The 15,007-nt window shown below is 38.5% G+C and overlaps 1 protein-coding gene across 5 annotated transcripts in view; it reads left to right on the top strand.

Moving 5' to 3' along the window:
* The first annotated feature begins 2,194 nt into the window (after positions 1 to 2,194).
* LOC128689429 (mesoderm induction early response protein 1) overlaps positions 2,195 to 15,007 on the top strand; it is a 169,369-nt gene continuing 156,556 nt past the window's right edge. For all 5 annotated transcript variants that reach the window (XM_053777723.2, XM_053777721.2, XM_053777724.2 and 2 more), the window contains exons 1-2: positions 2,195 to 2,488; positions 9,161 to 9,328. In XM_053777723.2, coding sequence (XP_053633698.1) covers positions 9,230 to 9,328 — 99 coding nt within the window. In that variant the 5' untranslated portion in view covers positions 2,195 to 2,488; positions 9,161 to 9,229. The remainder of the gene's footprint in view (positions 2,489 to 9,160; positions 9,329 to 15,007) is intronic.

The raw sequence follows: 15,007 nt of genomic DNA, 5'->3' as shown, positions 1-15,007 counted from the left end.
TAGGCTCAGAGACACTTGGCTCATGGGGAAAGAATGCATCTAAATTCCTTAAGGAGCTGGGAAAAAGACTCATCAGGGTAACTAGGGATCCCAGGGCAGCTAGTTTTCTGTTCCAGCGGCTGGAACAGATGAGATTTTCGCCTTATAATCGGTGATACACACGTAACAACATGTACCTTATATGCCATCTTTATATCAACAATGTATCTCTTAAATCTTCTGTACCATATTATGTAATAAAATATTCATATTGGTAAAAAAAAAATATATGAAAGGTTGGGGTGGTAGGGGAAGTGGAATATTCAAACGGGTTCAGGAAGAAATACAAATATTATTCCTTGAAGCCTTTTTATCCACTTCTCCGAGGCTATGGGTCCCACAATTTACACCAGAGGTGGACCCCATCCTATATAAATATATATCCTATATATATATATATATATATATATATATATATATATATATATATATATATATATATATATATATATATATATATATATATATATATATATATATATATATATATATATATATATATATATATATATATATATATATATATATATATAATTATATTGCCCGATGCAGTGTATCAGATTCTGGAAAAAAAAAAACTCAAGGAAGGTTCCTTGATGTTGGCGAGGGGCTCTTGATTTAGGGAATTGGATCTGTGCTCCAGTTCCCCGAATTAAGCCTAAATGCCTTCCACATCCCCCTTCCCAGGCGCTGTATAATCCTCCGGGTTTAGCGCTTCCCCCTTGATTATAATAATAATAATAATCTGAAAAAAAGTTAATTAATTGAAGTGTTAAATATTCTGGGCAAAATGTATCCGCATATTTATTTATTGACAATAATTAAAAAAATCGGACTTTTTCTCCCAATAAGGCTACAATTATCTGCGCAGCCTTAGTTCACCAGGGTAGTACACAGGGCAGAAATAGTGTCAAGTACTGACACGATGGATAGACATGAATGCAATAAAATGCGACCCTTTATTGACAATTTTTCGCCCACAGTTTTAACAAATCACTAATATGTTTGTGACTTGATACCCGTCAGGGAAGGTTCCTTGACGTTGGTGAGGGGCTCTTGATCTGGGGAATTGGATCTGTGCTCCGGGTCCCTGAATTGAGTTGAATACCTTCCACCCCCCACCCCCCAACAGAGGCGCTGTATAATTCCTATGGGTTTAGCGCTCCCCATGATTATAATTATAATAATGTGACTTGATAAAGCCCATTGTGTGGGCGAAACGTCAACAAAGAATCACAATATACTGCATTCATTTTTATCCAGATGAGTACACATACAGGTACACATCTCTAATTAATTTGTATAACTTTTTAGTCATGTTGACTAATTAGACACATGTGCAACTCTTGGGTATCTTTAATGAGGAAACGTTTCGCCACACAGTGGCTTCATCAGTCCATACGTAGGAGAAACTTGAAGAACAGGAGAAGAATGAGGTAATCAGTCCCTCAACCTTGAGTCGATGTGTTCAGTCCATCAAGATTGATGGACTGAACACATCGACTCAAGGTTGAGGGACTGATTACCTCATTCTCCTCCTGTTCTTCAAGTTTCTCCTACGTATGGACTGATGAAGCCACTGTGTGGCGAAACGTTTCCTCAATAAAGATACCCAAGAGTTGCACATGTGTCTAATTTATCAACATGTCGGTTCTCTGAACCATTCATCTACATTTTTAGTCATGTTTTGATTCGAGAGGTAATCATTTATAAATTGATTTGATATATGTATGCATTTTTAATTCAATCTGTAATTTAAAAATATTAGTCGATATATTATGTAGATAAGATATACAAAATTAAAGTTTTTGAACATTTTATTTGTGGCCATCATTCTTTTTCATGTTCCCTTCACAAATAAGTCAATATATTATGACATTATCTGTATGACCCTTGTAGGTTTAGCGCTTCTTTTTTATTATAATAATAATAATTATGACAGAAGGAATTACGACAATTTGAAAGCCCCGCCTAATATTTGGCGCCCCAGCTATGATTGGCCATAATGTAGCCAATAAACAGAAAGAACATTGTTGTGGGTGATTTTGAACCAATGGTGGACACCCTTACTGAAGCTCTAGGCGTCCGGCGTCCCCCGATAGAAACCAACATGGCGGAGGTGAAGTTTGATCAATTCTTGTTGATATTGTTCATTTGTGCAAAAACTGTGTATTAATGGAGAAAAATGGCCAGATAAATTATATTCTAGCCACTGTTGAGATTGATAAAAAGGGTGGAGTAGTGGTAGTAGCGTAGATGTGATGAATGGAAATCACTAGGTGGCTTTGTTTACACTGGCTCGAGGTGGGGGGGATGAGAGCAGTGCGCCACGTTTTAAAGGGATTCGGTGAATAATTAGCGCAAAAGGTTCAAATTGCAGCTACATGGCGTGCCACTCGCTGCACAAGCTATTCAACCATCTTCTACTGCGGAAGAGTCGGTGTAATAGGTAACTGGAACGCCAAAATGAGTGCTGATAAGTGATTGACGATTGGCTGGGTGGGCTGCGTCTTGATTTCTTATCGCTGTTGGTAATTAAGGGCGTAGTAGAAGCTGGTTATTGCGTCGTGAAGTCCACGTATGTACCTGGCACCCCAGGCGGGGAGGGAAGAGCCCGGGCGGCATAGTGTTGGAGAGAGCAGGTGAGGGAGAGGAGTTATGGGTCGCGCTGGTGGTGGTGACGAGTGTGAACTGGACGTCACTCGCTCGCTCGCTCTCCCTCACGCACTCCCTCACCCACTCCCTCACGCACTCCCTCTCCTTCACCCACTCCCTCACGCACTCCCTCTCCTTCACGCACTCTCGCATCTCTTCCTCACGCACTCCCTCATCTCTTCCTCACGCACTCCCTCATCTCTTCCTCACGCACTCCCATACTCTTCCTCATGCTCCCTCGCACACCCACTTCCTCACGTACACTTCTTCATGCACTCGTTGCCTTTATACATTCCTCATTGCACTCATATCCGCAATGCACTCATTCTCCTTCCATGCACTCATTCTCCTTCCATGCACTCATTCTCCTTCCATGCACTTATTCTCCTTCCATGCACTTATTCTCCTTCCATGCACTTATTCTCCTTCCATGCACTTATTTCCCCTCTGTGCACTTATTCTCCCTTTATGCATTTATTCTCCCTGTATTCATTTATTTTCCCTTTATGCGTTTGTTCTCCCTTTATGCATCTATTCTCCCTTTATGCACTTATTTTCCTTATATGCACTTACTTTCCCTTTGCATTTATTCTCCCCCTGTGCACTTCTTCCCCATCCTATCTCTCATTCCCTTCTCAGACATTTATTCTCTCTTTTATACATTTAGTTACTTAGGTATTTTAATTTTTAAGGTTATGATCATTGTTTTTTACTGTAATTTACTGCTAGTCTATAAATAACAAGTTATTACAAGAACCTCCTATGCATATTAGTCACTTTGTCTGACTTTTCAGGGTTATCCTAAGCAATTTACACATGTTATTATGTATGATAATTGTACTTGTGGGGACCTGCACCCAAATAAACATACACTCATTTCCTCCCTAATGTCCTTGCCATCTCACTCTGTTCCCACCCTCCTCTATGTATTCCTTCACTCACAAACTTCTTCATACACACACTCCCTTATACTCAATTCCCCAAATATTTCAATACCCTCTTGTACACATTTTCGCACATTTGTGTGTCCAGTCACTTCCGTATACACTCCATCATATCACTCTAAGCAGTGTATTCAAGTTAGTCAGACTTAGATTTAGAAAGGATATCAGGAAGTACTGGTTTGGTAATAGTATAGATGACTGGAACAAGCTCCCAGGTAGCATCATTGGGTTGGGAACTTTGGGTAGCCTTAAATATAGATTGGAGAGTTACGTGAGTGGGTGTGAGCTGGACCTGCCTAACATGGGCTAATTTGCCTACTGCAGTGATTTGTTATTCTTATGTTCCCCTTTGGTAGGAAATGCCCTAGACATCTTATTTTAGGATTTATTGCTCTATGGACATAATTTGTTTCTTGAAATAGGTGTAAACCCTAGTTCAGTAAGCCAGCAGATGCTTAACCATTGAACAGGTCATCATCTGGTTAAGACCCGTCAGGAGACAAAATGCTGTTTCTTGATGAAAAAAGTTGCCACCACTACTCCTTCAGATACTCTCCCATATAAACTCATTCCCCCATGCACCTCACACTAACTCATACACACCCATGCTTGCTTCCTCATGTGTGCACTCCTTCATGTATGTAATCCCTCATGGGATCACATACATGAAGGAGTGCCTGTTACTCTCTCAAGGACTTCCAAACTCTTGAAGCACTCCCAGATCCCTCAAGCACTCCCAAATCCCTAATGCACACTCATATCCCTCATGCACTTCCAGATCCCACACATGCACTCCTTACAGTTAAAGTACTATGACTGAACCTTGAGCCTTGGAGTAAATGGTTAATAAATAATAAACTGTCTCTACTCTTAGAAAAAATAGAACCTAAACTTTTTGGCTTAAAAGGTGAACTGAAAATGGCAAATAATTTTGAAGTACATACTGTATAACGAGAAACCTTTCTCAATGGTAACGTCAGTGAAATATCTAAGAATATGCTTTTATCCATGCATGCTAGGTGAATTGATAGTGAATAGTGTACACAGTATAAAAAAAATAAATGCTAGATTAAATTTTGTCTATAGACAGGCATGGTGACTAACTGTTCAGGCATACAAGACTTTTTGTTTACAAATAATAACAATAATAAAAATAATCATAATGTTCATTTCTCTATACTATACAAATAATGTAATTTATGCGAATTAATACAGTGGTAGGCACAAAATAAAAATACTAATTATGCAATGTATTTTGAGCAGCAAATTATAAGGCTTACAAGTTAGTTAACTTAAGAACTAGACATAGACTATTAAGTAGGACTTCTAATGCAGTTAATTACAATCATAAGTGCAGTAAGGAAAGTAACTAATGACAAATGGCCAGTTACAAAAAAAAATACATATTTAAAATGATTCATTGTGGAGTGATTGAATAGAGATGGCAAAGATAGAGCAAGTTACTTAAATTACATTACAAATAAAATAGGATAAGGTATGTTACCAATTAAGTATGGGAGCTGGGGAAGGCTAGGAGAAGAACAGGGACAGAATTGGATGAAAGCCGGTTTTGTTTGACATAACATATTGCTGTCTCAGATGCCCATTGAATGCATTGCATTTCAGGCAAAGCTTGGCCTATACTGTTCTTAAAATTGAAATAGTTTTGTTATAGTTTTAATTTTAATATTTGAAGGTTTAATATTTATTTTGTTCTAACAAGGCGAGAGATATTAATTCACTAACAATACAAAATACTATGCAACAGTATAAGTTCACCGAGGATAATCTAGCTCTTATTCAGTAACATGGAGACTATTCTTGTTCTTTGTGCATCCTTAAATCCTGCCATCTTTTATACTGTACATATGTATCAGCTTTGTAAATAAATTTGCTTATTGCTTAATTAATCTTAAGTTAACTTTAAGCCTTCCCATAATGCTCTGCATACAAGGGGCTTCGGCATGTTACACTTAATTACTGTATTCCTTTGTACTTCTCTGTTTCATGTTCAAATTAGTAAATAAATTGTTTAAAGTCATTATGGTACTAGAAGTGGACACACACATATATTTACTATGAAGATGATAAATGACGAAAGTTGTCATGTGTGGTACAGCCCATAAGCTGTCACATATGGTAAAGCCCATAAGTTGTCATGTATGGTAAGACCTGTAAGTTGTTATATATGGTAAAGTCCATAAGTTGTCATATGTGGTAGTGCCCATAGATATACAAATCATTTCAGGCAGACTTAAGACTAAACAAACCTTCAGCTAATTGATAGAATAGTAAATAAACAATGTAACATAAGTTTTTTGAAGATGTGATAATTAGTACAATAATCACACTAAATAACAAATAAAAATCATTATTACAACATAGTGGCAACAAGCCAGGTCTCCAACACCTCACTTGTTATATAGCAGTTGAGAATGGAATGAGTTGCCTGATTATGTCAAGGCCAGTCTACAAATCAATTTATGAATGAAGCTAAAGAATGCCTAATAAATGAAACAGCAGAAATGAGGTGATTTTTTTCGTATTACTAATATATTTGCAATGATCTAATAAATTCATTTGTATTGTTATTCATAATATTAACCCTTTGACTGTTTCGGTCATATATATACGTCTTACGAAGTATCGTGTTTGACATATATATACTCATAAATTCTAGCGGCTTCAAATCAAGCAGGAGAAAGCTGGTAGGCCCACATGTGAGAGAATGGGTCTGTGCGGTCAGTGTGCACCATATAAAAAAAATCCTGGAGCACGCAGTGCATAATGAGAAAAAAAACTCCGCCTTTTTTTTTTAATTGAAATGCCGACTTTGTGGTCTATTTTCATATAGTATTTATGGTTGTATTCTCGTTTTCTTGGTCTCATTTGATAGAATGGAAAACATATTATAGAAATAGAGGTGATTTTGATTGGTTTTACTATAAAAAGAACCTGGGAATGGAGCTCAAAGTAGGGGAAATGTTTGATTTTTGCCGATGTTCAAAAGTAAACAAACGATGTCATTGTCCAATAAGTGTCCAACTAGCCATTCTAATATGCAGTCATGAATGGGTTGACATTATTTGTACAATTATTACAGTATTGCAGTAGTCTGCATAACAGTAAATCTTCTATTTTTTTGTTTGAATAAAAATTAAAAATAGAAAGCAAGAGTAATATCAGAGGGGCTTGGAAATGTGACTGATGAACAAAGAAAACGTTATTTTAGAGCCAGGAATGTCTGCATTGTTCATTCTGGACCTTATTTTTAAATTGTCATATTTTTTAATTTTCATGAAATTAACCAAATTGCAAATTTCTGACCACGTTATTGGGTAGTTGAAATCGGTAAATAGGCAGTTTCTTGTACTCAATCGATAGAAAAAAAATGGAGTTGTAAAAAAATATCTATGAGTTTGGTCGGCTGGAACAACGGAATTAGCCGAAAATAGGGCTCAAAGTGGGCGAAATCGCCAATTTTTAAATATCGCCGAGGTCGCTAACTGCGCGAGAACGTAATTCCGTCAGTTTTCCATCAAATTTCATACTTTTGATGTCATTACCATCGGGAAAAGATTCTCTATCATTTCATAAGAAAAAATAATTTTTTATTTTTTTAATTTTTGCAACACCAGGAGACACCTCAGGATTTGGGGTTGCGACAGTCGAGGGGTTAAGTATGCCTTCACTCAGGGTGTCATTTCTTTTAAAAATGGTGTTATATGAGATTGGGAGTGTTTCTCTCTATTTATTCTACTGTATCAACGTGTGGAGACAACTTGTACACAGTGTAAAGTGACGAAAACGAGACGTGTTTGCCTGGTTTGTTTACAGTATGTGTGGGTAGGGCTTCCCTGGCTGGATACCATACTTCCCAAACCTGACTTTCTACAAATAAAACTCATCTCTCACCAGGCCTGGTGGCTAAAGCTCCCCCTTCACACACGAAGGGCCCGGATTTAATTCCCAGTGAGTGGAAACATTTTGACACGTTTCCTTACACCTGTTGTCCTGTTCACCTAGCAGCAAATAGGTACCTGGGTGTTAGTCGACTGGTGTGGGTCGCATCCCGGGGGACAAGATTTGAGGACCCCAACAGAAATAAGTTAGATAGTCCTCGACGACGCACTGACTTTCTTGGGTTATCCTGGGTGGCTAACCCTCCGGGGTTAAAAACCCAAACGAAATCTTACCTTACATTAAGACTACAAATACTTTAAGGTAAGTAATGGTGGGTGTACTGTGTGTGTGTATTTTACTTTTTATTGTTTTTAATGCTTAGTTCTATTGCTAACATAATATATGCTAGTGTAAACTTGTTACCCCTGGCATTTACGTATATGCATTTATAAGTGGAAAAAATGGCGTCTTGCTTCCTGGTAATGTCTGCTTTCTGGCAGTAGCCTGGAACCTAACCTGCCATATAAGTGGGGCCCTACTATAACTGACATTTGTCCTTGAATGTTGTAATGATGTCTGAGACCCACTGAAAGACTTGGTTTATATCCGCTTGGAGATTTACAGTGTGCTCGATCGATGTCATTTTCATGCTGCTTGATGCTGTTTACAAACCAGTTGCAGTTTCGAGTTCTTGAACTACTGAATTCTCTCCCTATTTTTTCCAGTTCATTCTCAATTTTGTTAAGGTTAATGCATTGCATTAACATGGAAGAAGATATTCTTTTATTGGAAATCTTAAAATGCACTGAGTATCATGTTGTAGCCAGTAGTGTAACTCTTGAATGTAGTTATTGTTGTCATTGACAGCTGATAGTGCATTACCCAAGCCAGAATTTCAGTCTTCTCACCACTCATAGCCGTATAGTAAAACACTGTGCATAGCAGCACTGTATGTTGAAAACACTTTTCCTTCTGCTAAGCAGAAGTTAGTATAGTTGACTATCCGGTAATGCTAAATGCTAGGTAAGAATAATCATTTAACTAGTTACTCAATAGGTCTTTCTATTAAAAGCTCTCCCAAAAGTTAGCACTTGTTTGAAGTGTCACTCCCTGGTACAACTGTGTTACTATTGCATTTACTGATTGGTGCTTAAGTACATTGCACTTTCCTGCAAAGGTGAACTGCATATGGTTCTTTGCCTTAAATGTATAGTAGAAGTGCATCACAGGTCAGCACCATTCATTGAGACCTGGCAGTCATCTTTTCTCAACCAGGCTGAACGAATGTGTTTACACCTTTCAATTTTTGCCTTATTGTGTATCATATATCGGTTAGTGGATGCTGTTAAATGAATTTCCTTCTATGGATCAGTATTCTTGCTGGGTAAGGGGCAGAAGTTAAGTCTTATTATCTTACTACAGAGCTTTGGCAATTGGTAGAGCTAAGCTCTATTTGGGGGAGGCTAATGATGCTTAGTATATAGTTCCAGGACCTGAAAATTCAAAAATTCCATATTGAACAGATGCCCCCTCCCCTTATTTTTCAGAGGTTCAGTAGCAGGGATTATGTATGTGTAAACTTTTTCCCTAATAATTTTTTTTTTTTTCTTTGACAACAGAAAGAGAGCATAGGGACCACTGGAAGTGAAAGCGATGCTGGAGATGGAGAATTTGAGCCCACTGCGGAAATGCTAGTCGATGACTATGACGATGAGAGAACATTAGACGAAGAGGAGGATATGGAAGAAGGGACTGACCGAGAGGAAGAAATTGATAATCTTGAAAAGGTGGGTAGTGAAGATAACTTCTTGGGTGTTAAATAAATAATTAACTCTTAACTCTTTCTGGGCAGTGACCCCTGCTCTCGAGCTTACTTTCAGCGTTGCAAAATTTTCAGAAAAAAAAATTCTTATGAAATGGTAGAGAATCTTTTTCTAAAGGTGATTAAACAAAAAGTACAAAATTTGATAGAAAACTGATGAAATTATGCTTTCACGAATTTTGCTGTGTCAGCAATACTTACACGACTCTCGAAATCGTAATGACACGATTGCAAACAAACCATACCACAGGTGGGGTTTGATCCCGCGGTCAGAGAGTCTCAAAACTCCAGACCGTCGCGTTAGCCACGGTCTGTGGCTAGCTGGTCCAGTGGCTAACACGACTGTCTGGAGTTTTGAGACTCTCTGACCGCGGGATCAAACCCCACCCATGGTATGGTTTGATACTTACACATTGGCAATTTCCTCCGATTTTAGGCCAATTACATTGTTCCAGTTGACCAAATTCTTAGCTCTTTCGCTAGTTGTCTTTCATTTTATCGATCGAACACAAGAAATTGCCCAATCAATTATTTCAACTACCCAGTAGAGTGATCAGAAATTGGTAATTTGGCCAATTTTACTCTAAATTTCAAAATAAGGTCTAGAATAAACAATACAAGCATTCCTGGCACTAAAATAACATTTCCTCTTTGCATTAGTTACATTTTCAGGCTTTACACATGAATGCCATTTTGATTTTTTGTTCACAAAGAATTTTTATTCATACAAAAAAATAGATTTACTGTTCAATTTTGTAATAATTGTATAAATAATAGCGCATTCGTGAATGCATATTAGACCCACCAGTTGAGTTGACATGTATTGGATGCATGACATGATTTGTTTACTCTTGAACATCTTCAAAAATCAAACATTTCTGCTACTTTGAGCTCAATTTCAAGCTATTTTCAGTCCTAAAACCAATCAAAATCATCTCTATTTCTGTAATATATCTTCTATTTCATCAAATTAGACCAAGAAACTGAGAATACAACCATAAAAACCATACAAAAATACACCGCAAAGTTGCTCTTTTAAACCCAAGAACATGGTCTTTTTTTTTTAATTATGCACTGCCTGCTGCAGGAATTTTTTTCATGTGGTGCACACTTACTGCATAGACCTATTCTCTCTTATCTAGGCCCAAATTTACCACTCACAGCTCGACTTATCTGAGTGAGCTGAGCTCATGGCATAGCACCATAGAGCCGACACTGGCTTCAAAGCCGTAGTACAATGGGACCGACCTTGAAAGGATTACACTGGATACAGTGTGCATGTTTGTGTGTGTATATGCATATGAGGCCAGTTTTACACAAAAGTGAAAACAATTCTAATTTAATACGAGAGTCCAAAATAAACACTGTATACATTCCAGGCACTAAGCTTTTCCTCTGTTCATTAATTGTGTCCTAGGGACTCTCCTATATTACACTTGCTCTCCATTTTAAACTATAACCAGATCAGGGGGTGTAGGAGGCCCTTATTCACCCTCAAAAAAATTGTCAAAAATATTTCCTGTGCTTTGAGCCCTATTTCAAGCTACTTCAAGTCCTGAAATGTAAAAAAAAAAAAAAAAATAGGGCTTTATATTGCAACGAGACATGATGAAAGATAGTGTTTGGTGCCGGTGTGGTGCACCAACAACACAGCCACCCATGTCAGGTTGCTGTTTTACTGCATGTTATTATTTTTGTTAGGTATCCCTGAAGGGGAACCTTTAGGTTTATTTGTTTTACTTCCTCTAAATGTTCAATATTCTTTTGCTCATAACTCCAGAATCTCTCATTGATTGGATTCAAATTTAAACTCTTGTGTTGCTAACAAAGAAGATTCTAGGAGCAATTGCTATCAGCAAGTGTCCTCTGAATAAAGTTATTGAACCCATTCAGCATCCTGGAATGGCTTGAATAACTTACAAAACCCTCAGTGGCATAGCTTCTAACATTAAAAAGTTGCCTCCTAATTTAACGAGGGCAGAGAGCGAAATTCAAGTGTGTAGGTGCAGTTTTGACCATTTTATGAGTAAAATAGCATGAAACTTTGATTCTAGTTTAACCACAATCAAAATGTGTTTTCAGCTCTTTTGAATAGCTTCAGTATTTAATGGCTGATTCATCTTAAGACAGGATAGTACGTATTCAGTTTGGTTTGTGTGAGGGCAAATTTGTCAGGGCAATGAATATTTTTTTGAAAACTTGAAATCTTTGGAGCTTTTATCAAATGGAATTATTTTAAAAAGCTCAATTTTTTCTTAAAGGATTGTAGAGAATTTTAAGACTAATGTACCTCCAAATATAAAAATTTAAAACTGACAGAGAATAGGAGAATAGGATAGCAGATGAACAAGGAGGCTTTAGGAAAGGTAGGGGGTGTGTGGACCAGGTGTTTACAGTGAAACATATAAGTGAACAGTATTTAGATAAGGCTAAAGAGGTATTTGTGGCATTTATGGATTTGGAAAAGGCGTATGACAGGGTGGATAGGGGGGCAATGTGGCAGATGTTGCAAGTGTATGGTGTAGGAGGTAGGTTACTGAAAGCAGTGAAGAGTTTTTACGAGGATAGTGAGGCTCAAGTTAGAGTATGTAGGAAAGAGGGAAATTTTTTCCCAGTAAAAGTAGGCCTTAGACAAGGATGTGTGATGTCACCGTGGTTGTTTAATATATTTATAGATGGGGTTGTAAGAGAAGTAAATGCGAGGGTCTTGGCAAGAGGCGTGGAGTTAAAAGATAAAGAATCACACACAAAGTGGGAGTTGTCACAGCTGCTCTTTGCTGATGACACTGTGCTCTTGGGGGATTCTGAAGAGAGGTTGCAGAGATTGGTGGATGAATTTGGTAGGGTGTGCAAAAGAAGAAAATTAAAGGTGAATACAGGAAAGAGTAAGGTTATGAGGATAACAAAAAGATTAGGTGATGAAAGATTGGATATCAGATTGGAGGGAGAGAGTATGGAGGAGGTGAACATATTCAGATATTTGGGAGTGGACGTGTCAGCGGATGGGTCTATGAAAGATGAAGTGAATCATAGAATTGATGAGGGAAAAAGAGTGAGTGGTGCACTTAGGAGTCTGTGGAGACAAAGAACTTTGTCCTTGGAGGCAAAGAGGGGAATGTATGAGAGTATAGTTTTACCAACGCTTTTATATGGGTGTGAAGCGTGGGTGATGAATGTTGCAGCGAGGAGAAGGCTGGAGGCAGTGGAGATGTCATGTCTGAGGGCAATGTGTGGTGTGAATATAATGCAGAGAATTCGTAGTTTGGAAGTTAGGAGGAGGTGCGGGATTACCAAAACTGTTGTCCAGAGGGCTGAGGAAGGGTTGTTGAGGTGGTTCGGACATGTAGAGAGAATGGAGCGAAACAGAATGACTTCAAGAGTGTATCAGTCTGTAGTGGAAGGAAGGCGGGGTAGGGGTCGGCCTAGGAAAGGTTGGAGGGAGGGGGTAAAGGAGGTTTTGTGTGCGAGGGGCTTGGACTTCCAGCAGGCATGCGTGAGCGTGTTTGATAGGAGTGAATGGAGACAAATGGTTTTTAATACTTGACGTGCTGTTGGAGTGTGAGCAAAGTAACATTTATGAAGGGATTTAGGGAAACCGGCAGGCCGGACTTGAGTCCTGGAGATGGGAAGTACAGTGCCTGCACTCTGAAGGAGGGGTGTTAATGTTGCAGTTTAAAAACTGTAGTGTAAAGCACCCTTCTGGCAAGACAGTGATGGAGTGAATGATGGTGAAAGTTTTTCTTTTTCGGGCCACCCTGCCTTGGTGGGAATCGGCCAGTGTGATAATAAAAAAAAAAAAATAAAAACTGTTGAAAATTCATGTTTTTCTAGCATTTTTAAATTTCCTGAATTGAATGATGCCAGAGCCGTCCATCTGTTACCTGGAGAGGGTTTCAGGGGTCAATGCCCCCCGTGACTCGGTCTGAGACCAGGCCTCATGGTGGATCAGGGTCTGATCAACCAGGCTGTTACTGCTGGCCACATGCAAACTGACATATGATCCACAGCTACAGTTTCCTCGTACCATCTGAGGTTTTCATTTATAACTCCAGAATGCCTTACACAATCACTTTCACATTTTATACCCTGGTTAAATAATACTAGGTGAAGTTGACGTGTGCAGGTGCTCTCTGCTCGATTTTATATAGACCATTCCAAAATTCATTTCCACGAGATCGCTGTACAGAGCTTCGACTTCACTATTGCAGGTATAGCTGACACATTGACTAATTAATGTTATTGTAGTTTATAGATTCACACACATATACACATGCACATCCTGGTGATAGTGGTGGTGATGGCTTTGAGGATATTGTAATAGTGGTGGTGGATGGTCATACCATTGAAGGTTTTGACATAAGCTGGTGCTCAGCTTCATTTTATATAGACCATTCCCAGAATTGATTTCCATGAGATCACTTTACAGGGCTTTGACTTTGTGGTTTCAGGTATTGCCAACACATTGACTAGTGTTGTTATTGGTTATAGATTCACATACAGTAGAGCCCCCCATATCTATGGATTCAGGTTCCACAGTTTCGGTTATCCATGGTTTACCTCAGTCCAAAAATATTAACAAGGTTGCAATTTAAGGTTTCATTTATTTTATTTGCTGTATTATGCGATTTCATTATTTTTTTTTTTTACTGTTTGATTAAGAGTGTATAAAACATGGTCATATAAAGTTTAATTAAGAGCAGTCAACACACATATTCATAAAAGAATATATACAGCCTCTCTTTACTTATTGACAGAGTTCCATTCCTAAGACCATGTTGGTAAACAGATTCGTCACTCAGTGAGGAGCATACTATAATGGTAGTGCGTTTGTGTTGATCAACCATCTTTGATATTGTTTTACTGTCACCTTTGCACCATTTATAACACTTCTGGCATATTTTTAAATGCAGCTGGTGGTGGTAGGGGTGGGGATGGTGGAGGAATGTATTTTACTGTTATTTAATGTAGGTAATTCTTTGGGGGTGGGGGTGGTGAAGGAATGTATTAAACTATTATTTAATGTTGGTAATTCTTACGGGTGGGGGTGGTGAAGGTATGTATTTTACTATTATTTAATGTTGGTAATTCTTATTATGCAGAATTTATCAGTTCTTCTTTATCATAGGTATGTATGTAAATGAAAACCAACACATACAGGGTTTGCTACTACCTGTGGTTTCAGGCATCCGCAGTAATCTTGGAATGTAGAGTCTTGCCTATGGCTGGGCTCTGAGAGTGGTGAAACTCTCGAAACTCTTCAAAGGTATACCCGAGGATGGAGGAGGAGGAGGAGGACTCCTGTATATACAGTGCTAGTCACAGCATTGTGCCGGGTGAGAGCCCCGGCATAATGCCATGATGAAAATCAAAGGCCTACCATACAGTTTTTTTTTTTTATCAGTGCATTATGCTGGGTAGCAGCTGTTAGCATGATGTCACTGCCTGCTGCCACACTCCACAGTGACTCCTCAGTGCTCATATGGCTGCTGTGGTGAGAGGAAGTGTTTCACTTTTGTCTCTCATCTTCCCCATCTTTTGTCCAGTGTTCCCTTTGGTTTTGGGGCTATACATGTTTGATTATGGGTAAAAGGAAGTCTAACACCTGAAACTATAGCTCAAATCATAGGGCTTCACAAAGCTGGGA

Source organism: Cherax quadricarinatus, chromosome 18 (assembly GCF_038502225.1).
Source record: "Cherax quadricarinatus isolate ZL_2023a chromosome 18, ASM3850222v1, whole genome shotgun sequence".
In the NCBI taxonomy this organism is placed as follows: Eukaryota; Metazoa; Arthropoda; class Malacostraca; order Decapoda; family Parastacidae; genus Cherax; species Cherax quadricarinatus.
This window is presented reverse-complemented; position numbering and strand designations above follow the sequence as displayed.